We start from the raw sequence: 24830 nt of genomic DNA on the forward strand, positions 1-24830 counted from the left end.
GCGGGAGCTGCTCCGCTCCGCCATGGCCCGGCCTGGCTCCGCTCCTCCGGTGCGGGGAGCGGGGAGCCGGGCCGGGCCGGGCCGCGGGGCCACCGACGCGGGGATCGCGGGGGTCTTGCCGCGGGGGTCCGTCCCTTCGTCCCGGGCTCGGCTGGGCCCTGCCGGGGTCCTCCCGGGGGCGGTGAGCAGCTCCGGGCCCGCCCCGCCCCAGGGAGGTATTAATCGGGCTGGTGGCGGCCGCCTCCCTTCGGAACCTGTTTGGGGACCTTGTCGGCCGCGAGTGTCCCCGCTCCCGTCCACAAGGACACGGTCCCCACGGCCAGCCCCTTCTGGCGACAGGGTCCTGAAGTTCCCCCCCGCCGTGGAACCAGTTCCTGTCCGTAGCTGTTGGGAACGGCACAGGCTGATTGTCACAAGTGCTGCTTTTCCCTCTGCTGAGGGGTTTGGTGGAATGTTCCCCGTGCGGCTCCTCTTGCACCTCTCCCAACCTCCGTCCTGCCCCTCTGAGCCCTTCCCAGACCCACGTCCCAGCCTTTTCAGCCTCTCCTCGCACAGCAGCGGCACCGTTCCCTCTGTTGTATCACCTGCCCTTCTCCAGCCCGTCCCTGACACCCCTACATCCATGGGGAGGTGCAGTGGCTGGACCTCCACGCAGCACCCGAGACACGAGTGCAAACAGGGAGTTCTCTCACAGCGGTGTGACCACCTCTGCCTTGGCCCGTGCTTCTCCTGGCAATGCATGGCATTTTGCTGCTTCTCCAGCTGCCCAGCATGTGGAGGCCGTGTCTCCAAGGACAGTCATCAACACCTTGGGATCCATCCTGTGGTCCAGCACTCTGCAGGCCGCATTCAGGTAATTTTCTTTGAGTGCATTACCTTATATGTATCCCTACCAGACCACATTAGACCTCGTCTGTGTCTGTTTGCTGGAGGCCGCTTCAGACAATGCCATGGGACCTTTTTCCTGGTTGTCCCCTTTCACTGAATTTCACTGAATTTCACTCAATTTTTAGAGTTGGAAGGGACCATAGAGATCATCTAGTCCAACTCCCCTGCTAAAGCAGGACCACCCAGAGCTTGTCAGAGCATGTTACTCAGGACTGCATCCAGGCGGGTCTTGAAAATCTCTAGAGAAGGGGACTCCACACCCTCCCTGGGCAGCCTGTTCCAGGGCTCCGTCACCCTCACCGTGAAAAAGTTCTTCCTCATATTCAAGTGGAACCCTTTCTGTTCCAACTTCTGGCCGTTGCCCCTTGTCCTCTCACTGGCAACTACTGAAAAGAGTCTGGTTCCCTCCTCCCTCAGCCCGCCCTTGAGATACTTGTAGGCATTTCCACCCTCAGTGGTGTCCTGCTGCCTGGTGGGACTGGGGGCCACCCCATCCCAGGAGGCTGCTGAGCACAGCCATCACCTTGTGGCAGAGGAGACCATGTTTATTTGTCTATTGGCAGTTGCTGGTGTGAAGGCAGGTGCCCGAGATCTCACCCATGCACGAGTGTCAGCCTTTCTCAGGGCTGGTCAGGGCAGGGCTGATTGAAGAAGGGGTGTGTGGGGTGAGAAAAAATAATTTGGAAACAGAGAGGGAAGCATAGAAAACTCCACAGCCAGAGTGAATGCCTTTTATCCAAAAGTTTGACCAAACACTGCCTGGAAAAGCTTTAGCAGTGCAAAGAAATACTTTTGTTGCATTTAGGAAAACAGGGTCTTTTAGGGAAACAGGGTTACCCCATGAGGTCTCAGACACAGTGTCTGAGTATGTGCCCCAAAAGGTCCAAATTTGTCACTAAGATGCAGAAAATACATTTCCTCCGGCTGTAAGATTGGTGGCAACAGTAAGATGGCTTTACCCTTATGTCTTTGCAGGAGCAACAGCAACAACCCTATAGACTGATACCCTAAGAAGCCTATAATCTGCGGTACTTCTGCACCTCGGCACTGTAGGAAAACGCTCTCCCCAACATTTCACCTGACTCCATGAAGGACAGGAGATCTGAAAACTTGTCTTAACGTTTACTTAGTTTGGGGATAAGAGAGAAGCAAAACAAAAGGACTCATTGTTCAACCTCCAGGTCAGACAGAGGGGACAGGAGCTGTATGGTGATGGTGGGGAGCCCCAAGGGAGCTTAGGAGGAGGGCTCTGGAGGTGGTGCTCAGCAGCGAGGCTGTTGCAGACACCTTTCAGCGAGCGGAGGTTGCATTGCTCCTGTTCATGTGCCAGAACTCTGGCCACCCTGCTGCCACGCAGAGGGAAAAGAGCTTAAAGGCTTCAGCAACCCTTTGTATAATTTTAGGATCGTGGGCAGTGCCATTTTGCTTAGTAGAGCTTTTAACTGTTATGACAAGGAAACGAACAATTAAATTGAATAATAATGAGTCACAAGAAGGGATTAAATAAGTGTTTCTTATGCAGAGTGTTGCTGCGGGTCATCCAGCAACCCAAGGTGAAGCTTTCTTTGGAATTTGGGATGTGCCGGAATTACTTGTTCATAGACAGAGCTGGGAAGTGCTGCTCTGTTGCTTTGGTGGTGCATCCAGTGTTTTACTGGAGTGTTTGCTGCTAACAAGCGAGGTACAAACTTCAAGGTATTGTAGAACTGAGTTGGCCTTATTCTATTTCTGTTGCTATATCAAGAATTATTTAAAAAATGCTGTGTGTCACTTCAGTCCTGCTCAAAGTACCTGGGCTGAACTTGGTCAGTGTCATCTTCTGGGTTCCTACTCTCACTGCAACAAGTAGCAGTGAGCAGGAGAGAGCAACAGGAAGCTGAGGACACCCATATTAATCTTCACCTTTGCTTTGGCTTCTCTTTTTCATTTTTTTTCTTTTTATTTTTGGCTCTTCTGTTTCCTGCTGCTGCTGATGTCATTGCTGCCCTAAGGGAAGGGAAGGGCCAAGAGCTCTGACCTGGTTCAGTGCCCTCCCTGGGAACTTGGAGGGGGAAGTGGAAGGAGCAAGTCATGAACTGCCTCATATTTCTCCAGTGTGAGGCAGCTGGGAGCTGCAGCACAATCACTGCTGAGCACCACAGCCAGATTTATTGACTGTCCCACATAAATAAATAATCACGGGAACAATGAGCGCAGCGCGGTGACGATGCAGCGCTGCTGCAGAAAAGAACTGGAGGTTATTGTGAACGACAAACTGAACTCAAGTCCACAATGTCATCCTGTTGCGAAAAAAACTAACATTGCTAGGGTGTATAAACAGGAATGTCACATGTAGGACATGTGAAGAAATTCTTCTGTCCCCCCCTCCTGCGCCGGTTGGGCCTCCATCCAGAGGTGAATGGACCAGCTGGAGGGGATCCAGAGGAAAGCAAAAGAAAGCTCTAGAAATACAGCCTAGTGAGAAAAAGGATGGATCACAGTCCTCTCATTTGACAGAACAGGTGTCTGTTAACAACTTGCAAACTTGTTAATAGGGAGGTGTCTTAACAACCTGCAAACTTCTAAAAAGCTGCTGTCAAGAGAAGGGGAATATTTTGTTCTCCCCGTTAGCTGTTGGCATGGTCAGGAAGCAGTGAGCTTAGCTTGAAGGAAAAGGCATGGGATTTCAGCACCCCCCAAAAAAGACAATACTTCTCCCCCACATTCCAACTCCACCACTTTGTAAGGAGACGAGCAGTTGTTGCTGGAGCAGATTGGTTGGGCAGATGGTGGGTTGCCATCACTGGGGCTCAAACTGAGTGATGAGAGGGGCTGGCCTGCCTGTGCTCATGGAGAAAGAGGTGCCTGGTGCTGCCCACCCCATTTACTGCAAGCTCATGGTGTTGCTTTGCCCCACGAAGCCACCGTGCCCCTTTCCATCTCGTCCCCATTGGCTGGTCACTGTCCCTGTGGCTTCAAGGCCATCAAGGGGGCAGCTGCCACAACAAAGCACGCAACAGCTCAAGTCTCTGAAGTCATAACTCAAACACAGGGTATGCACTTACATAATGTTTACCTGGACGTAAGCAAAACACAAGGATGGACAAAGTGTTTCTCTTCACTGTTCCTGTACCCAGGAGCCACTGAAGCTCAGGCTTCATGGAACATTCCTCTCAGCATCTGTCACAGGACTCGCAAGGCTTTTGTTGGAGGCTGTTGGGCCTGTAGCTCACCAGCGTTTCCCACTCTCCATGAACCTGGAGTGCACTTGGTGTCTCTTAGCAAGCTTTCAGGGGACTTGGTGCCCAGGCTGAGCGGGCGAGGGCCCTCACAGATGCCAGGCTCCTTTACTGCTGCGATGGTCCGTGGCTGGGGAGAGCCAGCTGGATTGCCTGGCACAGCTGGTACCAGCTTGCAGCGCTGCATTTGCAGACACTGATGTTGTGGGAGGCCCACAAGATTCCACAGTCATGAAAGCATTTGTTTTTTACATTCCCTAGTTTCCTTGACAGAGGGAAATTGCAATTGTAGGAGAGAGCGCTCATTAAGGCAGGTGTATTAATGCGGCTACTTCCAGCCTGGCCCAGGGCCTGCAGACCAGGAGCTCTACCAGGAGCCCAGCCAGGGTATCACTGTCCCTGCTGCGATGCCCGGAGTTCGTGCACGTTGTCAGCCACCTTGTTCCACGGGCAGAAGTGCAGAGATGAGACAAGTCCCAGATGCCAGTGCTCCCCTTTCCAAAGCCCAGCTCACACAGGTGGGAAGAGCGCCCTGCAAACCGCTTCTGTACACAGGCTGCTCTTCCAGACTGAGGCATCTCCGGCCAGACAGTGCAATTTGCCTTTTAATGTCCTCCAGATTTTTATTTCTGAGATCAAATCAAAAATGATCCTAAGTACAGGCCAATAAAGCAGCTACTGTGTGTTTTTGAGCCACCTGGGCACTGGCTTTGAGTCACTGTGTGTGGATTGTGCCATCTTTCTGGCTCTTAAACACACTGTTTACACAGCTTTATAGAATCTAGCTGCGGGGTTTTTTTGAGCTGATTTTCTGCTCTGATTATGTGAAGAGAGATAATGCTCCTTTTCAGGTGAATGCTGCTTAACTAAGATTGCTGGAGGCACAACAAACATCGTGGTTTGACCAGGGACTCACGCAAATATATGTAGGTTTGGCACAGCAGCCCTATCCACACCACAAGGCAGATTTAACTGTCAATATGTGCGTTTTCAGAGGGACCGTGTGACGTGATCTCTAACAGGCACAGTTTGTCCCTCACGTTTCAGAAAACCTGCTGCAGTGCGATGAAGATAAATATGCTGTGGGAATCAATAAACAGTCACTGGATTCATGAGAACCAGGGAGGCTTCATGGGTGTTTGCTCATCTAAATGAGAGATTAATAATAAATTGATTTCAAAAAGAAAAATGAAAATATCACATATTTGGTTATTAAAAGCTGAATCAACTGGAAAAGCAGAGACCAGAGATTAGGCTATGCAGATATTTGTGGATACCAGCCCTGAACAGGTTGAGGCTGTTGCCAGTGTCAGAAAAGAGAAGACAGAAATTGCTGAAAATAAAAGCAAAATGTGAGGAGGTAACTAGTAAAGTGACTTGTTACTGACCCTGGATTTTTTGGTGGATTTGCAGGGTACCAGTTGGGGGTCCTCTGTCCCTGTAGCTGGGCACATGGGCAAACCTCTGCTGGTGCGTGTCCTGCCCACAGCTTGGCAGAGACACAGATTTGTTGGTGTGGCCATGCTTGAGCCTGTGCTCCTCTCGAGCAGCCATTTGTCAGTCCTGCTTTCTAACTGTGGCTGGTTCTGGAAGAAGGAACTGCTTGCTTTTGCTGGTTTGGCCTCTGTTCACAGAAAGGAGGCTCTGGGCAGTCCTGGTACCAGAGCAACCAAAAATCCATGGAAGCCATCACCACTTTCTTCTTCCACTGGGAAGTGATAAAAATCAGTTGCTGAAGGTACACAAGAAGGAGGGAGCTGAAGAGGTCTGCAAGGAGGATACCTGTGGGGGAGAGCTGCTGGGACAGAGGGGCAAACTGCAGGGGGGAGGCCAGTCAGGGCTAGTGGGGTACAGCTGCCCTGCTGGCAGAAATGCATCCTGCAGGGTATGGCCACCTCTTTCACCCCACCATACAAGTAGTGGGTTGGCCTTATTTGTATAATATGAAGTGCTGAGCCGTGTGTGTGCTCATGCTTCAGCCCTGCAGGCTCTGTGCACCACGAGGTGATGGGGGCAGGAGGGGATGGGGGGCTGCAGACCCTATGTGAGAGCATCCAGAGAAGGACTGGAGTCATGCAGAGAGAGGAGAAAGGTATAGTAACAGCAGGAGAAACCCCCTGACTCTGTTGAAACACCACTGTCCTCCCCCTGCTTCTGGACAGGTTCTCAGCCTTATGTAACTGGGTCTTTGTCTCCAGAGCCACATTTTTTTCCCCTCTTGGCAGCAGGCTTCCACCATGCCCTCCCCTGAACCCCGCTGCTGTGTGCAGTATTATGGGTAGAGCTCCAGGTTGCATCAGATTCAGGGTTGTTGCTAGGCAGAACACATTGTCCTTGAGGCCTCCCAATGCCACATTTAACCCTGGCGGGGCTGCAGTGTGGCAAGAGATGGGGCCAGCGGGGGGAAGTGAGAAAATAACCCATAGGTGCTGGGAGAGGGGCTGCATGAACTTCTGAAGGTCGCTCATGTCAGGCATTAGTAAAAAGAAGACAGAAAATAGCCTGGAACTGTGCAGCTCTCAGCAGAAAGAGAGTCCAAGCAGCTTCAACAGAAGAGGTTTCTCTGTGACGTGTTTTAGAAAGGTGCTATTCCTTATCCAAAGACCCCAGGGGGTGGCTGCAGTGGGACCCTGGCCAGCCAGCCTGGGGCTGGGGACCCTGGCTGGACCCTGCTACCTCCCAACCTGCCTCCAGCCCTAAGTCCCTGTCTCCCACTGTGGCCTCAGCCGTGCCCATGGCAGCATGGTGGTCAATGGCAGGTCCTGATGCCCCAGCAGTGTCACCCCAGCCCCAACACTGAGGGAAAGGGCCGCTGCTGGCACCTGGGGAGGTGCAGCCTTATTGCAGGTGGTGCAGTGAGTGTGGGTTGAGCACAAGTGGTCCTTCCTCCTGCCACGCAGGAGTGGGTGCAAACAGGCAAAAATCCCAGTGACTGTTGGCCTCTGCAATGAAGGCATCAGCAGGACACCTTCTTCTGCAAGAAGATCAGCAGATTCCCGCTTGTGCCTCAGCAACAATTTGATCTCGAGCCATTTGCTGCCAAGGCAGTAAGGGAAGACTTGGAGCAGCCCTCCGATGACAGGGAGGGTGCTGATGCCTCTCTTGGCCTGCAAGAGTCAAGGGACAGGAAGGCATAGATTTCGCATCACTTAGCAAAAAAGAGCCTTCTGGGAATGGTGTCATCTGTGCTTTGCAGTACCATCAGAGAGGGAAGAATTGCATCATTTCTGTTAGCTGCCAAAATTATGAGTTTACTTGGACCTTGCAGCAACAAAAAAAAAAACCCAACCCAAACCCAAACAAATATCAACTTGAGCTTCCTTTAACCCTTCAGGTCCTGGTGCCTCCAAGACCCTGGCTAGAGAAGTGCCTGCCTTCCTTCAGCCTATGGAGGAAGATGTCTCCTAATTGAAATGATGCCACCAACTGTCCTTTCTCAGCTGGTGCATTGGGACCCTAGAGCCTTTGAGGTCAGGACAGACTGATGCTTTCCAAGGGCTTTGGAGTCTATCAATCCACTCTTGATGCACTGCAAGGTGCTAGGGCTGGAATACCTGGACTCTGTGCAGATTTTCCTCCTGGCAGTCTTTGAGAACTGAGGGAAGTAGTGCAAAAGGGTGGCAGCCCAGGGCCTCCAGGAAGCCACGCTGTGTCCCTCTGTAGGCTGCCCCCAGAAAGAGTTAATGTGCAGGCATGTTCCAGGTGTTTGAACTGAACACAATTGCAATGGGGAGGAGAGGGCGGTTTTGGGTGGGGAGGGCAGCCCTCTCTGTGAGCCAATGGCTATACGATTCAGTCCCAACGCCCATTTGGGGGGCTTATTTCTTGGGCAAGAATTCGCAGGAATTTCCTCTCAAGGGGACTCGTCCTGCATGAAAAGTAGGGACTGGACCCCCAAGCTTGTTGGTGTCTCCCTCTCCGTGCTGTAGAAGGTAAAGTACTATGCTCTGGTACCTTGATGCTTTCAGGGGGAGAAGTGGGGAGATCTTCCCAGGCTGCCTGCACTGAAGGCATCCATCGTGCCTGTGTCTGCAGCACCCCATTGTAGGGTGGTGTGGAGGCTCTGCCGGGTTAGACTCTGCATTTGGGACTCAGCCCTGCTGTTGAACTGAGATATATGGCTCATCTCTCTGCTCAGTTTTTTAGCAGCACGGCTGTGTGTTTCCTCAGCTGCCGTTCTTTTGGTAGAAAGGGGGCCCAGAAGGTATTAGCAGCAGAGAAGCTGAGGTCCCACGCTGTGACCCTTTTGGATCGGCCCGAATTCTTATAAACAGGCTAATGAGGTGCTGCTGGCAGAGTGACTGCGGCAGCACGGGGCATCTCTAGGTGCAAACTCCATCGAAGCAGTGAGAGATGCGTTCAGATGAGAGATCCTGCCTGAACCAGGCAGGGCTACCACCCTTCCAGCGCAGTCTCTGCAGCAAGGAATGGGTAAGCTGTGTTGTGAATATCTGTGAGCCTGAGGCTAAGTAACTTTGACCAGGAAAGGCTCACTGTTCACTGAGTCTCCACTTGTGGCAGGATTATAAAACAGTGTGCCAGAATCAGCCAGAATGGGCTTGGTGTCTCAGAAGGTCTCTGCCTGCCCCGTGCCCTGTCCCTAACTTTCTGCAGGTGGAAAGCCCTGAGTCAGCAGCAGTTCATCAGTGAGGCCTTTGCTGGCTGGGTCTGGCACATGCTGGGGTGCCTAAGTCATTTTGTGTGCATTTTGGGGCCTAGAAGGAGCTATTCCTCTTGTGCCTTGCTTATTACCCAGCCTCAGGCAGGACTACAGGCTCTTTGCTTGGGGCAGTGCCACCTCCCTAGTTTCCCTTTTGGCCGCCCCAGTCTCGCTCCATTTTGTAAGCACTGCCTTTTGATCTAGGGTCCCTGGGCTGGGCTGCTGCTCCCTATTGATCTGCTGACAGAGGCAAATGTCTGTAACGTATCCACTGCCGCTGCCCGGTGCACCCTGGTAACAGGGGACCAGAAGTACCTTTTTGGTACCGGAGATGTGATTTAAAGAGTGGTGCATTTCTGTCTGCAGACTGGAGGGACATTCTGGACGGGCACACACACAGTGGGCTGACCTTTGTGGCTGCAGTTTGAGGTGTGCAAGTCGGTAGATGGGGGTGAGGAGGAGAAGGAGGGTGGCCTGGCCATTGTGTTAGTGGAACACTAAATCTGCAGTCAAGCAGTGACTACAACATGCTGCTGACTCTTGGCTGCTGGCTTTAGGGGGCCTGTTCCTCCTCAGCACAGCAAGTCCATGCAAGGCTACCACAGAGAGGTGCCTTCATCTTTCCCACTGCATTGCGCTCTCACTTACGTGTGTGGTTCCACTCCATCCTGGCCCCAAATACAGCCCTGCTTGCTGCTGAGTTGTCTGTAGGCAGTAGGTAGGGTCTACAGCTTTCACAAGTTTTACTTTTGGAGAGTCGTGGGCTGTGTCTCCAAATGGGTAGATCCCTTTTTTGCTACGTCTTAACTAAGCACAGGAAATCCACTTCACACTGACAGCTCTCAGGATGGACTCATATCTGATCCAAGTCAATGGCCATGGGGATCATGCTCCTATGCTGGATGTTCATCTCAAGACCAACGGGAGCAGCATATCACTGGGGAAGGTGAAGGCCCGGAAGCCAAGATGGGCCGTCAGGGCTTCTGAAATGTCAAAGAAGACTTTCAATCCTGTCCGAGCCATTGTAGACAGCATGAAGGTGGAGCCAAACCCAAAGAAAGCTATGATCTCCTTGTCCTTAGGTGAGCATAGTGTTGTGGCTGAAGCCTCAACAATGGGGTAGACTGTGTGGCTGGCAGATTGCAGGGCTCTGAAGCACAAAGCTTGTGCGTGTCACAGATCAGTGAGAACCTTACTATTTTTTCAATCTTCAAAAAGGAGACCCAACGGTATTTGGAAACCTTCCAACAAATGATGAGGTCACACTGGCTGTGAAGGAGGTTTTGGACTCGGGACGTTACAATGGCTATGCCCCATCTGTTGGTAAGTTAACAAAGCTCTTCCTGTGAAAGTAGGATGAAGGCGTGTGCCAGCTGCTACACCTCAGCAGGTACACGGAACTCACAGGCATCTTTCCAGTAGCACCCTGCAGCTGCTGGTCCCATGAGAACACCAGCATGTGTATCCTCCAGATACACTTCAGTGCCCTTGCATGACCTGCATGACCTGGTTGAGGTCCTGCGCCGCTGGCAGCAGCTATGTTTGCTCCTGCCATTAGAGCAGGCAGGGTTTCAGGCACCGCAACCAGAAGGGCTCGGGACTGTGTCTCCCTGCCCTGGGCTGCAGCCAAGTTCCTTTCTGATCTGCCTTCACCAGGAATTCCGCTGGCCTCCCTGATTTCATGGACCACATGAGGCTTGTTTGCAGTTAGTGCAAAAAGCAGGCACAGAGCATAGATCGTGCCTGGCTCCCAGGACACCCCATATGGTGACAGGGAGGGCTGCCCCTGTGCCATCACTAGATGGTGAAGGCCATGCAGTTAGGGACAGTGTCACTAACAAATGAGCTTCCTCCAGTTGGGTGGCAGCTGTGAGCCTTGTACTGGCAGAAGAAGGAAACGTTCTGTAAAAGAAACTCCCTTCAATGTCTGGCTTCTCTTTCCCCAGGCTACCAGTCCTGCCGGGAAGCCGTGGCCTCATACTACAACTGCCCAGAGGCACCACTGACGGCCCAGGTACTGGTGCTCAGCGGAGGCGGTCCCACTGTAGAGCAGGCAGGGCACTGCTGCCCATGCCTACACCACACGCCATGGGGGTCCTGCCCAGCTCTCTCCCTCCCCTGCCCAGCTGTGGGACTGAAGGCTCACCATGGCCTTGTCCCACAGCCACCGCCTGCTGCTCCCATCCACTGCCCTGAGCCTTTCTCCTCCACCCTCCTTAGGAGGAGGCTGAGCTCTCCAGCTGTTGGAGGTTTCCTGCTCTCAGTCAGGCTCATGACTTGTGTTTTTGGCTGGGAAGCTCTCACTTGGCAGACCCTGGGCATTATGTCACTCCCACGTGGCTGGGGCACTTAAGAGTGGCTGTGCTTTCTGCTGACTCCTGTGTGCTCTTCGCAGGACGTCATCTTAACAAGTGGCTGCAGCCAGGCCATAGAGCTTGCCTTGGCAGTGCTGGCCAACCCAGGCCAGAACATCCTGGTGCCACGGCCTGGCTTCTCCCTCTACAAGACTCTGGCGTTGTCTATGGGAATTGAAGTCAAACTCTACAACCTCTTGGTAAGATGTAGCAGGTGTGGAAGGCGCAGCCCTGACATTCCTGCCCCTCAGAAATACCCTGGCCCTGCCTGGGAAGTGGGTGAAGGTGCCCTGAGCAATCCTGGGCACCACCACATCTCACTCTATGTGGCAAGTCCAGTTCCTCAGCTCTTACTTCCTCTTCTCTTCACTTCACTAGCCAGAGAAGGGCTGGGAAATTGATTTGGAGCACTTGGAGTCTCTGGTGGATGAGAAGACAGCTTGCCTCATTGTGAACAACCCATCGAACCCCTGTGGCTCTGTGTTCAGCAAGAGCCACCTCCAGAAGATCCTGGCAGGTAAGCCTGCCTGGGCCATGGTTGCAGTCTGGTGTCTGCCCACATTGCCCATGTCTCGATCACTGCAGCACCATATCCCAGGGCTTTGCTTTTCTTCTCATGACTGAGTCCAGCTCAGGAAGCAGGGCTTTCTCAGTGTGAAGTGTTGCCTTATCTGAGCAAGAACATGCAAAGTGTTCTTCAAAGAGTGTCTTGCTGTTCCTCAAACGCTCTGTGTGGCTTGGACTGCTCATTTCTCCCTCCACAGAGGGAGAGTGTTCACAGGGAGTCCTACGCTTCCCGAGCCCTGACCTGTCAGCAGGAGGGCTGTGCTGCCTGCCCCTGCCGGTGAGAGCAGAACTAGACTCGGGCAGGTATCTCCAGTGCTTGGGCTCTCCAAATGAACAGTCTGTAGGAGAAGGATAGGGACCCTCTGCCCTGGGACAGAGTTTCCCTCAGATCCCTGCCAAGCCCTGCAGCAAAGGGCAGGTCTGCTGCCATGGAGGATGCAGGGTGGCCAGGCTGAATGCCCTCTCTTCCACAGTGGCATCAAGACAGTGCGTGCCCATCCTTGCTGACGAGATCTACGGAGACATGGTGAGTATTAGCTGCGATCCTTTGCACCCCCATGCTACCTGTCCTTTCTGATGCACTGGCCCTTTGGCCATGGCAGCTGGGTCTCCAGGGGTGAGCAACAGTTCCACTCCACTCCCATGTACTGTGCCTGGGTCCATGTCAGGAGCTCCCAGTCCTGTGGTGTGCAGTCCTGGGGTTACCTCTCGTGTCCAGCTCCTTTCCACTTCCCAAATGGCTCACTTTCATGGGAGGGCACTTAATATGTTCATACCATGGGAGCTTTCACCATCCATTTCCCATCACTTCCCTGTCTCCCTTCTTATTGTACCTCACGCGCACCCCCAAAAGCTCTCACAACAAGAGGCAGGGACAACCCTAACACAGCCTCCTGTCACAGGTGTTTGCTGACTGCAAGTATGAACCCATTGCAACCCTCAGCACCAACGTGCCCATCTTGTCCTGTGGTGGCTTGGCAAAGCGGTGGCTAGTCCCAGGCTGGCGGATGGGCTGGATCCTAATTCATGATAGGAGAGACATCTTTGGTAATGAGGTGAGAACTGCTGAGTGTCACTGTCACGGCAGCAGACCTGCAGTGGCTTCAGTGTGTGGATCACCAGGGCTTTAACTGATACAGGCATGTACTGCTCTTTTGCTCTCACATGGGTGTTACCCAATTGCTTATATGCTTTTCTGCACCTCTAGGCTTTTCATGTCCCTCCCTGGCTCAATCTGCTTCCATACGTGGCTTTCTACCCACATCTACACTGTAACACGCTCCTTGGCTCTGCTGCTCCTTCACATGTGCCTTGTCCTTTTTGTGTGCTTCTAATTCTTTCTCTTCTCAGATAGCTCCAGTGTGCTCTGAAGGTATTGCATGGCTTATCCAGCATGTGGAGTCCATGTGTGGTCTCTATGTGCTCTTATATGGTTTCTCTTAAAAGTAAGTACAAAGCACCTTGCAGTGCTGCTAGTGCTTTATCTGGCTATTTGTTCAGCTGTGTTACAAGAACAACCAACTACTGCTGTGACCTTTCCTCCCAGAGGGCTTTCTGCAGAGGAAGAGGGAGAAGAGAGGACCAACTGAGTGAGCTAATATTGGTTGTCCCTACCTGGCTTTGAAAGAGGGGCCCAAACCTAAGGGAAATGCAAAGTGGTATTTGGAACAGCTCTGGCTTTATTTGTATTAGCTATATTCCAGCCCAGTTTGAATCAGATTGGGAGGCTCCAAAGATTGTCTGTGACATTACAATCTGCAACTGAGCAACAGAGAATGACACTGTAAATAATCTGCAAATACCTGACATACACATGTCATACAAATGTTCTTTATTATTCTGTGTGCTCACTGAAGAGAGGGGTGTGGGCAGCTCTAAAAATGCAGAGAGTAGGCCTTGGAGCTGTTCCTTTCCTCCCAGGAAACACAGTTTGAGCTGCAAATATCACCTTTTTTTTTTTTTTCAGATCAGGGATGGCCTTCTAAGACTGAGTCAAAGGATCCTAGGGCCCTGTACAATTGTCCAAGGAGCACTGGAACGTATCTTGCAGCGAACACCTCCTGAGTTCTACCACAACACCCTCAGCATGCTCAAGGTAAACAGGCTGTAACAGGATGGCACAGTTTGTTCACAGATTGGAGCAAGTTGTATCTCAGTCTCTTATCATCCCTGCTCCAAGGTGCAGTTCTGTCTGGGAGTAGGAGAGCCCAACAAATCCAGTTCCAGCAGGAGACATGGTAACTGGGGCAGAAATGTTGGCTGTGACAAGTTTCAGGCAGCCCAGGCGTGCAGCTGGAGCTGATGACCCAGGGGATGGGCTGTGTGGCACTGACTTGCTGAGCTCAGCTCAGTTATACCTGCTGTCCTCAAGGCCATGGTCACCCATGCTGTTTGCATTTGATGTCCCTTTATTTGCAGTGGGCAGACCTGTTTACAGTCCTGGTCCAGAGCTTGGCTTCCATTTGCTGAACTGCTTCCTGGAATTTCTCCTGTTTTGGAAATTCTCCTGTTTTGAAATTTCTCCTTTCTGCTTTTCAGTCCAATGCTGACCTTTGTTATGCCGCTTTATCAGCTATCCCTGGCCTCCAGCCTGTCCGGCCGGCCGGAGCCATGTACCTGATGGTAAGTGAGGAGGGTGACATACCATTTCGAGGTCATCAATGCTCACACTGGTCTCGTTGCCAGTGCTTGCCAATGCTTTCAGACTGGTGCTTGGCACCAGCTCTCCATTACCATGCATTTTCACATTGCCCTGTGTGGTGGTGGTGCCCTTGGTCTCTTTAGAAGGCCAGAATACTTACTCATCCCTTGGTCTCTTTAGAAGGCCAGAATACTTTGTGCACTTCTCACATAGCAGAGGTTTGAGCATTTCACACCTATTGTATTTATGCAGTATCTAAACATTTATTTCAAACTAAATCATCTGGTGAAATTTTTCTTCCACTACCTCTTTCAGGATTTTTGGTCTGTTTAAGAATATTTTCACAAGATGTTTAAAATAACCTTTGGTTGTAAACAAATGGCCAGGATATCACTGTCCTTATGTGATAGAGGGACAGTCTCCTTCTTTCCAAATACAGAGCAGAAATATTTATTGAACATTTCAGCATTTCTGTGTCATTTTACCAATTATATCATCCTGCAAGAGTTTTTTTTTTCATTATATTCTAGACCCCGCACCTTTCTTTTTTTTTAAAACCAAACAGTTTATCTTTTTCTTACCATATGAATTTCTTGCATGGCAGAATTGTTAATGTATATTGACTAGAGTTCTCTCCCAAGCTCTTTTTCAATATCTTACTTATTCCTTTTCAGTTCTTATTGGTTACTGTATCTTTGCCATCAATTTTTTTACTGAAGTTGTCCTTAAGTCCAATTCCAGCTTTAGGCAGTTAATGAATATTTCTTAAAGAAATCCCAATTTTCACTTACATGTTTCTGTTTGTGTCTTACATTCCAGTCAGCCCAAATTATGAGCAAAAATTGGGGGCAGACAGCTGCACTTGACTGGGAAGTTTTTGGGTCCTGTGGATAAGCAGGGACACTGCAGACAGTTTTGGTGCCCTTGATTGCCATGTTACATCCCTCTGCTGCAGGTTGAGATTGAGATGGAGCATTTCCCTGAGTTTGAAAACGATGTGGAGTTCACCGAGCGACTCATCTCAGAACAGTCTGTGTTCTGCTTGCCAGCCACGGTGAGGCTAACACTGAGAGCCCCACGGAGCCGTGGGGCCAAAACATGGGGAGAGAAGCAACAGGGATTTGCAGCCCTGAGCTCTGGGGACAGGTTGGGAGCTGTGTGTGCAGCATCCGTGGTCTATAATGGTGTGTGTGTGCTGGCTGTGAGCAAGGGCAGCATGTAGGGATGGGGACAGGCAGTCTCTGGCTCACTAATAGCTCTCAGTCAGGCTGCTGGGATCTTCCCAGCTCCAGGCTTGCTCTGAATTTCTCAAGTTAGCAGAGCTCTATCCTTGACCTCTACGTACCACCACACCTCCTGGCTGAAGCTGTTCCCTTAGAGGCCTGGGACTGCTGCCACCTATGTTCCTTCCTTTGCCCTGTTTCCAGTCTTCCACTACTGCAGGCTGAGGATGTCTGTGCCCACCTCCTCCAGCTCCACTTCCACCACTGAATACAGATGGGGCCTTGGATACTCTCCAGCCCTCTCCTTCCCTGGCTTCTTCCAGCCCATTGTGTGGGTCCTGCGTAGTCTGTACAGAGTCCTTTGGCCTGTCACCCTCACAGCATCGTGTCTACACAGATAGAGATTGGAGGTGGCTTGCTTGGAGCAGAAAATGCAGTCTAAGGGAGCAAGAGCCCAGCCCTGTCCTCCAGTCTGTCCGACACTGACCATTTTCACTTGCTGACACAGCACATGGACCCAAGGCAGAGCTCTGAAACCACACCACTCTTCCGGGTAGTCTGACAGCTATCCTTTCTTCTTTCAGTGCTTTGAGTACCCCAACTTCTTCCGCGTGGTGATCACCGTGCCTGCGGAAATGATCTTGGAGGCCTGCAGTCGCATTCAGGAGTTCTGTGAGATGCACTACCAGGGTGCTGAGGGTGCCCAGGATCTGGAGTGTGACAAGTAGCCACAGGTGGCCTCCTGCCTCTGCCAGGTTAGACCTTGTGTGAGGCAGCATCCAGGCAGGCAGGGCTGCTTCCAGCCAGCCCCGCATCCCCCTGTCTGAAGCAGCAGGACCGCGGCTGCTTGCACTTTTTATTCTCCACACACCCCTCAGCACTATGGGAAGAAGCAGCCGCTTCTCTCTCCTCCTCCACTGCAGCTTGCACACCCTCTGGCACCCCGTGCCCGTGGTCTCCGCATACTCTGTATTTGCACCCTGTGTTGGTCCCTGCTGCCTGCAGAGCAGCTGCGGGCAGGGGCACATGGCTGCTCCTGTGCCCAGCCCCACAGCCCAGCACCCTCGTGCCCAGTAGCTCCTGTGCTGGCTGCCCTTCCCCTTGGGGACAGGAGGCCACAGTCTCGGAGGACAAAAGAAAAGTACCCACCTCTCACTTACCTGTGTTATCTTAGGAGACCAGAGCTCTTTATACCGAGCCCTTTGTGTGACAAAGGGAGTAAGTTATTGTGACTTTTTTTTATTAATAAACATTCTGACGTGCCAGTCTCTGCACTCTGCTCCTGTTGCGCCAGGTCTGTGTGGGTGTCCTTCACTTAGCCCATGGTGCTGTGCTGTCCCTGTCCCCAGCAGGGGCATGGTGGGAGCACCTCAGGCCCTCAAGGGCACCTGAGAAGGCCCTGAGGGCAGGATGGGCCCTGTAAGCCTGGCACAGACCAGGGATGGCCGCTCCTGCCCCGCTGATGGCAGAAGCTCACTGTGGGGGGGCCTGGCGCCTTCCCCACAGAACAGCCCAGCCTTCACCCACCCCTTGGCCTTCACAGCCCCTTCCCTGTAGCCCCTGACAGAGCTGGGGGTGCTGGTGCCCACTGGTGCGGCATGGCACTGCCCTTGCACTGGAGCCAGCCATGCCAAGTGCCGGTGCCTAAGCATGCAAGACTGGGGCATCGTATGGGGTGTTTGTGACACGCCAGCAGTGCCAGAGTAAATGATTGCTGAGTACGTCAGCTCCATAAAATAATAAGGAAACGGTGGCCTGGTGTCCGTTCACTCTGTGGAAACATGAGGAGTGCCTGTGTGGTCAAGAAGAGATAACGTTCATACTGTACGGGGTGTTCATGACATGCCAGCCGTGCCAGGCCTACTGATTGCTGAATATGTCAGCTCCATGAAGTAACAAGGAAGTGGTGTCCTAGTGCCTGTTGAATCTGTGGAAACAGGAGTGCCTGTGCTGTCAAGAAGAGGTAACGCCCATGGGACCACCTGTTCTGCGGAGCTGCTCGGGGAGCCGTCTCTGAAGCTGGCAGAGGGGTGACTTACGGGGTGCCTCTCATCATCACCTACAGCTCTGTTCACCTTTCCTCCTCCAGAACCAGGATCCACAGGTCAGCCCTGCCTCCTCAGTGACAGAAAAAGTCAGCCAGCTCTAGATTACACACTGCCAGACTTCCTGCCACGTTCTGTAGATGTGTCTCATTGCCTGCCCTTCCCCTGCCCAGGACAAAGTCTAGATACCAGTACTCTGATAGAGGGTAGGTATCTATGAGTACAGATACACCCTTTCCCTTCAATGAGAATAGCTACACCTTTCCCTTCAAAGAAAGCAATCCCAGAACAAAAAGGAAGAGAGAGAAGCTGGGGCTGTGGGGGAATGGTAGATGGCTTCAGAGGTTTCATGCCATGAGGCCTCCAAATAGAGCCAAATAACCTGAGCTTCTTCACATGGAATCACGGAATTGTTGGAGTTGGAAGGGACCTCTAGAGATCATCTAGTCCAACCCCCCAGCCAAAGCAGGGTTGCCCAGAGCACATCACTCAGGACTGCATCCAGGTGGGTCTTGAAAATCTCCAGAGAAGGGGACTCCACACCCTCCCTGGGCAGCCTGTTCCAGGGCTCTGTCACCCTCACTGGAAAGAAATTCTTCCTCATATTTGAATGGAACTTCTTATGTTCCAGCTTGTGCCCATTGCCCCTTGTCCTGTCACTGGGAACCACTGAAAAGAGTCTGGCTCCATCCTCCCTCAAACTGCCCCTTGAGATACTTATAAGGATCAACACACAATCTGCACTTTTAGAGAAAGCTGCACCTTTCAATCCACTCTCCCTTCACGGACCCCTTTCCTTTCAGAGTGGCCTCAGAGGTGCCTGTTAACACGCAAATATTCTGCAATCATTAACACTGTTCTGTTTCATCTTAGCCCAGCAGTATTTGGCCAGGGATGCTGAGAGAGTCAGAGCCAGAGATATATATAGCCCATAAATCCTACGATATTTTGATTTCTCAAGTCCATATCCTCTATAGACATCTTTTGCAAATATAACACTGCCTTTGGACCGCACCCAGGTTTTCCCTGCTGCAATAGCAAAATAGCATGAAACCACAACCGTGCTAATATCTTTTTTCAGGCAGATGCTTTGCGTCACAGTGTGGGTGTAGCCTAGAGCACCCTGCCAGCCATACCAACTAGCCTAAGCTGGTGTTTGGAGGTGCATTGTGCCAAAGAAAGCCCCTTCAGCATTGAGACCAAGGAAGAAGCCAAGACACAAGCTGCTCTCCCTCACATGCTCTGACAAGGTCTGTAGTGCTCTGCTAGAAATCCCTCAGTGCCTTTATGGCTGAGCCACAACCATTCTCCCTGTCTTAGCTGGGAAGCACCAGCTGCACACCCTGGAGCAGGCTTTCAATGTCCTTCTGCTCTTCTCTACACTGTTTGGACTGGCCATTTCTAGGAGGTGGTTGAACTACTCCAGATATTGGGATCTAGGCAGTGAGGCAACCACATGCCTAGTGCTTTCCTTCAGAAAGGAAGGAACTTCTCAGCTCATGGGCAAATGAAGGAGAAATGTAGAAGTCCTCAGCTTCCAAAGGAGCTGGCAGCAGGACCCAGCCCAGCAGGGCAAACTGCAGCAGAAAGGGGAGGTTGGGGTAAATCACAGCTGCCGGTAGTGAGGCCATCAACTTCCCCAGGTGCCTCAGGAACCTGGATGCAGCCCTGCCCCTGGCCTTGCCCTCTCCCATTCGCTTCCACCAGTCCTCACTGCCCCGTGGTGGGGCTGCAGTCTGGAACAGTCCCTGAGTGTCTTCCTGCCTTGGGTCCATGGCCCTTAGCCGTCAGAGCCTGTGTGAACTGGCTGTCTCCACCAGCGTGTAGCCACTCTATACATCTGCAGTGGGAAGATGTGACCTGCCCTGACCTGGACCCAGGATGGTTGCAGGTGGGAAACCCAGGAATGACCAGGAAGGCCCTGACAAACCAGCACCCAGCCTGCAGGGAGCTCAGGTGAGGCTCAAGCATCATGTGGGAGTGGGAGGAGGACACCAGGGGAAGGTGTCCACACAAAGCCTTTTGTATGTGAGGGCTGGCACATAACCTCATTTTCTCAGGCTGTGCAGGCCTGTCAGAGGCCAAATGAGCTGACCTGCTCTGGTGGCATTTTCCGCAAGGGTTGGAGGAAGGAAATACTTGGTGCACGGCAAAGGGAGGCATGGATAGGTTTCCAAAAGGAGGAGAAGTGGTCAGGGAGAGACTGTGAGTGTCAGAGGAGGAGGTAGCAGTGGGCTGGGAGACAATACCTTCTCGAGGTGACTGAGAGGGATTTTGCAAACCTGATTGTGAGAGGGTAGAGGAGCCTTGGAGGAGAAGGAAGGCTCAGCATGGGCAAAGTCTTGCTATTGACAGGACAGCTGTGAAAGACACAGCCTGAGCAGGGTTCCAAGTAGCTGGAAGGCACCTGAAAGTTGGCTAGCAAAGCTTAACAACTCATCACAACAAAATTTGGGTTATATCTTCTATATTGGCCTTCAGCCTGGGATCCTGGCTCTGGGGAAGCCTCCTGAGGGGCAGAAACCCTAGATCTTCCTTGTGGTTTGATGTCTGGCATGGGCTCTCTCATGGATCTGGGAACCCAGACCTCTGCTAGCCCTTTGCTTTGCCATATATTGTCTTTCATTACCTTATTTGGCTTGGGTCAGTGTTCCCTGAAGCCTTGCCAGAGCAAACAGGTGCTGTCAATAGGTCTGAATGATTTATTTCCTGGATGCCTGACAGAAGCACTTGGTGCTAGCGTAGGGTCTTCTGCACTCTAGGGTACTGTGTGGACTATGCTTCATCTCTGCTTATTGCTGTTGTTCCTCTCAACTCTAGACCAGCTGTTCTAGTCCAAGTTTCAGTCCACGTGCTGATTTCTGGTTTTAGGCTGCCTACATACGTAAAAGAGGCAGAAGCTGACCAGTGAAATTAATTCAAAAGCTGAATAAATAATTTTTTTTTCTTACTATATTTCTCTTTTCTGTAATGTTTTGGTAAAGTATTATGTGACTTCTTAATTAGAGCCTTATTTACACAAGCTTCTTCCTCTCCTGTTTTCCCATTTTCCCATTCCCTCACTACTTGAGACATTAGAGTGCTATAGTACAATGAAGCCAATGAATGAGTGTTGCCATTGCATTATTTTGTAAGACATGAGAACACGGACCAGTAAGGTTCTTCTTGGGTTACAGATCCCTCCTTCCTCCTATTGAACAGACAGCTCTAGGGCAGAGCTGTCTTATCTATCCAGCCATGGTGAACATGATCTTTTTATGTCATTCCATAAGAAAATGAAAAGGCAGATTAAGGAAAATAGAATCAGTTAGTAGATGGGTTGGAAGTAAGGAGAACATAGTAATGTTAACTCAGGTAAAGGAAAGGTAGGTGATATTACAGAATCACAGTCACAGAATCTCGGTGGTTGGAAGGGACCTCTGAGATCATCGAGTCCAACCACACAGCAAAAAAACAAACAAACAAACAAACCCAAAACAAACCAAACCACCACACCCACAACAAACACCACACCACACAACACCCACCAGCCAAGCCCCATACGAACAGCACCACATACAACACCCCACCACACCCCAATAATCTCGGGCACTAGAGCATGCCCTGAAAAGCCACATCTACACATTTCTTAAATACCTCCAGGGATGGCGACTCCACCTCCTCCCTGGGCAGGCTGTTCCAGTGCCTGACCACCCTCTCAGTAAAGTAATTCTTCCTAATATCTAATCTAAACCTCCCCTGCCAAAACTTCAGACAATTTCCTCTTGTCCGGTCATTTTTCCCTTGGGAGAAGAGGCCAAGCCCCACCTCTCTGCAACCTCCTTTCAGGTAGTTATAGAGGGCAATGAGGTCTCCCCTCAGCCTCCTCTTGTCCAAACTAAACATGCCCATTTCCCTCAGCCTCTCCTCATATGACTTGTTCTCCAGACCCCTCACCAGCTTGGTGGCTCTTCTCTGGACACGCTCCAGCAGCTCAATATCCTTCCTGTAGCCCAAAACCCAAAACTGAACACAGTACTCAAGATGAGGCCTCACCAGTGCCGAGTACAGAGGCACGATGACTTGCCTACTCCTGCTGGCCACGCTATTCCTGATACAAGCCAGGATGCTGTTGACCTTCTTGGCCACCTGGGCACACTGCTGGCTCATGTTAAGCCAGCTGTCCACTAACACTCCCAGGTCCTTTTCTGCTGGGCAGCTTTCCAGCCACTCTTTCCCAAGCCTGTAGCGCTGCCCAGGGGTGTTGTGAATGAAATACAGGACCCAGCACTTGGCCTTATTAAACCTCATCCTGTTGGCCTTGGCCCATTGATCCAACCTGTCTAGATCCCTCTGTAGAGCCTTCTGACCCTCAAGCAGATCAACACTCCCTCCTTGGAGACCAGCCAGGAAAGACTGTCCCTAAGACAAGATCCATTTCACTCAAGTCTTGCTGCTGCCATCTGAAATCACAAAATTATGGAGTAATTTTGTTTGAAAGAGACCTATGGGGCTTTATTGTCCGACCCCCAATTTACAACCGGGTCAAATAGAGCAAGGGTCTTGTCTGAATGAGTTTTCATATCTCCAGAAATGGAGATCTCCAGCCTGTCTGGTCTCCTGTTCCAGGGTTTGACTCCCCCTCACAGTGAAAAATTTTCTTCTTATATTGAGTCTCTCATCCAGTGCACCTCTGAGAAGTGTCCGGCTCCAGCCTCTCTGCACCTTCCTGTTAGGCAGTGTCAAACAGCTCCTTTTGTCTTCTCCCAGCTAAATGGATCTCACCTCCTCAGCCTCTCCCTGGGCATCTTCTGTGCCGCCCTGTTGTGTGGTCTCTTCTGGGCCCACTCCACTAGGCCAATATCTGTCTTCTACTGCACCTGGTATTTCAGATGCTGTCCCTCCTCTGAGAGGGGAAGGCAACTCTCTTTTGTCTGTGAACTTGTCAAGAGTGCACTCTGTCCAGTTGCCCATGTCATTGATAAAGACATTAAAAAGTATGTGCACAAAGATCTCTTAAATTTGAAAAAGCTGTACCACCTCCAGAGTGATATGTAAGTGCTGTCTTTAACGGAGGCATTAATTACCACTTTTGCTGCTTGGTTTTTGTGAAGACAATTATATTTTTATCTTTCTGCTGCTTCGTTTTGTGAAGAGACACTTAGGAAACAAACTTTTTCATTTGCTTTGATATTCTAGGCTCTACTGTTTCATCTCTTTTTTTTTCTTCTTTTTTTTTTTTTTTCTTTTTGCCTCCTTTCCCACACTGAAAGTGGAAAAAATGGTTTCTTCATCTGAAGAATATTTTTGATCTATTGCTATGCATAACCTCAGGTTTTGTTTCCATACATGTAGAAGTTTCCACATGGAAATTCAGTTACCCAGTTTATCTAGAACCTGTGTTTCTCAAATTTGTGGTTTCTAGCTATTGGCTTTGTATGTTAATCACACTCTCTTCTTTGCTGTTGGTCTTACCAATCTTTCTGCTCCAGTGTGTTTCCTGGAGCATTTGCTGACTGACAATAGAGAAGTTCCTTGCTTGTAAGGGTAACTTGGCTCTTTTCTAAGAGATCGATTTACAGAGATACTGCTGCTGCAAACAGGGTCAGGGAGGGAGGGAGTCACCCACCATCCTTGCTCTTGCCTACACCAACTTTGGGTCCTCCTGGGCCAATTCAGACAAGTGTATTTATCTCAAACTAATTCTGAATCAAAATACAACTTTAAAACCTCTCTCAAACAGAAAGGAAAGGCTATGGCAAAACGAGTGCAGGAACACACCAGCCTGCCCTTGGGGAGATGTCTCATATAGGACGTCATATCAGTCATTTGTCTCATCTTTCCTTGTTCTGGAAGCCACATGGGGCAAGTCCTGCTCTGGCTCAGGAGGAACTACTCTGACTGGAATTTAGCATAGCCATTGCACCTCTGCTCCTGTGCATTCTGCTGCTTGCCTGACTGCTGCATTTCATTTCCACCCACTGGGAGTGAAGATTTCTAAAGCAACATATACAGCATCCCTGGCAAAAACCCTCTTTCCGAAAGCCAGAGTTCTGCTTTTTTGCCTTTGCCCCTTTGAAAGCGAGGAGCAATTGACATACAGACTTACAGACTTTTTTTTTTTTTTAAGATTATGGTCAAGTTTCTTTTCTGCAAGGAGCAGGGTGTTTCCTGTGCTTTTCAAAACACAAGAATGCAGCAGAACTCGAACTCAGTATAGTAGATCATGCATGGCCCTTATGCGAGTAGCCACGTGGTAGCTTTCTGTTGCACTCAAATCTCCTAGAGCCATAAACTTCCTTTACAGCTTTGGTGGTGCCAGCCAGAAAACACCTAAACTCCCTCTGCTTTGAAAGGGAGATCTATATCTGTGGCAAGGATTCATGACTGCATAGTCGCCGCGTTGACTCTTACGGCAGTCCCCAATGTCATACATTTGGGATGCAGGAAATGTGAGCCGTCCCATCACACACCTCTTTCAGGTGTATTGTGACACCTGGAACTAACTGATCCCTCTAAATAAATATTAACAAACCCATGACAGAGACTTGTAGTCTCCTAAATCTGTCTTTCTGCCAGGAAGGCAAGAAAAGGTGGCAGGGCATCAGTCCTTGTGTTTGAGAGTCTAAATGTTTTTCAGCTGTGATCGGAGCCAGACAGGACATTGCAAGATGGCAAACTTCCCCTCTAATTTTACAAGACAATGGTCTCTAATCTCTGCCTGTCAGTGAGTGAACATTGCTGTCTCCAAAGGAAGGTGTTCCCAAGGGCAAGGCTCATGAGACAGACAAGTTGATGTCTTGAAGAAGAGGGGAGAAGGATGCAGAACGTATGAAGGCCTTTCCTTGAGTTTCCTTGAGTCCCCTTGTATGTTGCACAGGGTTGTGGTCTATCTTGCATGTGACAGATGGCTCTAGGGTTAATATTCCTCCTCTGATTTAGTTGTGTGGGCTCCTTTTGCAATCAGTGAAAAGAGACAGAGACTTCACAGCATGATTCCCCCAAGCTGCTTTAGATATCAACCTCGTATAAGACGAGGTATGTTCAACAGGGCATATAAGAGCGGATGCTAAAATCCCGTGTAGCTTAAACAGTGTGAATGGGGAGAAACTACTCATTGTCTCTCTTGATTTAAAAAATGCTGGTATTGCCAAATATAGTTTTTATACGCCAGTTTCAAAACAGAGGGAAGTAGTTCTCACAACACACAGCCAAACATATTCTCATTGCCAGGGAATATTGTTGATGCAAAAGT

The 24830-nt window shown here is 50.7% G+C and overlaps 1 protein-coding gene across 1 annotated transcript; it reads left to right on the plus strand.

Annotated features, from left to right (window-relative positions):
• Positions 1-7913: 7913 nt before the first annotated feature.
• Positions 7914-16825, plus strand: TAT (tyrosine aminotransferase). Its single transcript, XM_014942605.1, has 12 exons — positions 7914-8038; positions 9606-9848; positions 9985-10089; positions 10713-10780; positions 11162-11320; positions 11499-11637; positions 12161-12213; positions 12590-12742; positions 13654-13782; positions 14226-14309; positions 15284-15382; positions 16136-16825. The coding sequence occupies exons 2-12, from the start codon at positions 9614-9616 to the stop codon at positions 16277-16279; spliced, it is 1368 nt and encodes a 455-aa protein (XP_014798091.1). The 5' UTR covers positions 7914-8038; positions 9606-9613; the 3' UTR covers positions 16280-16825.
• Positions 16826-24830: the final 8005 nt, after the last annotated feature.

This window comes from Calidris pugnax, unplaced genomic scaffold, assembly GCF_001431845.1.
Source record: "Calidris pugnax isolate Ruff unplaced genomic scaffold, ASM143184v1 scaffold28, whole genome shotgun sequence".
NCBI classification, from domain to species: Eukaryota; Metazoa; Chordata; class Aves; order Charadriiformes; family Scolopacidae; genus Calidris; species Calidris pugnax.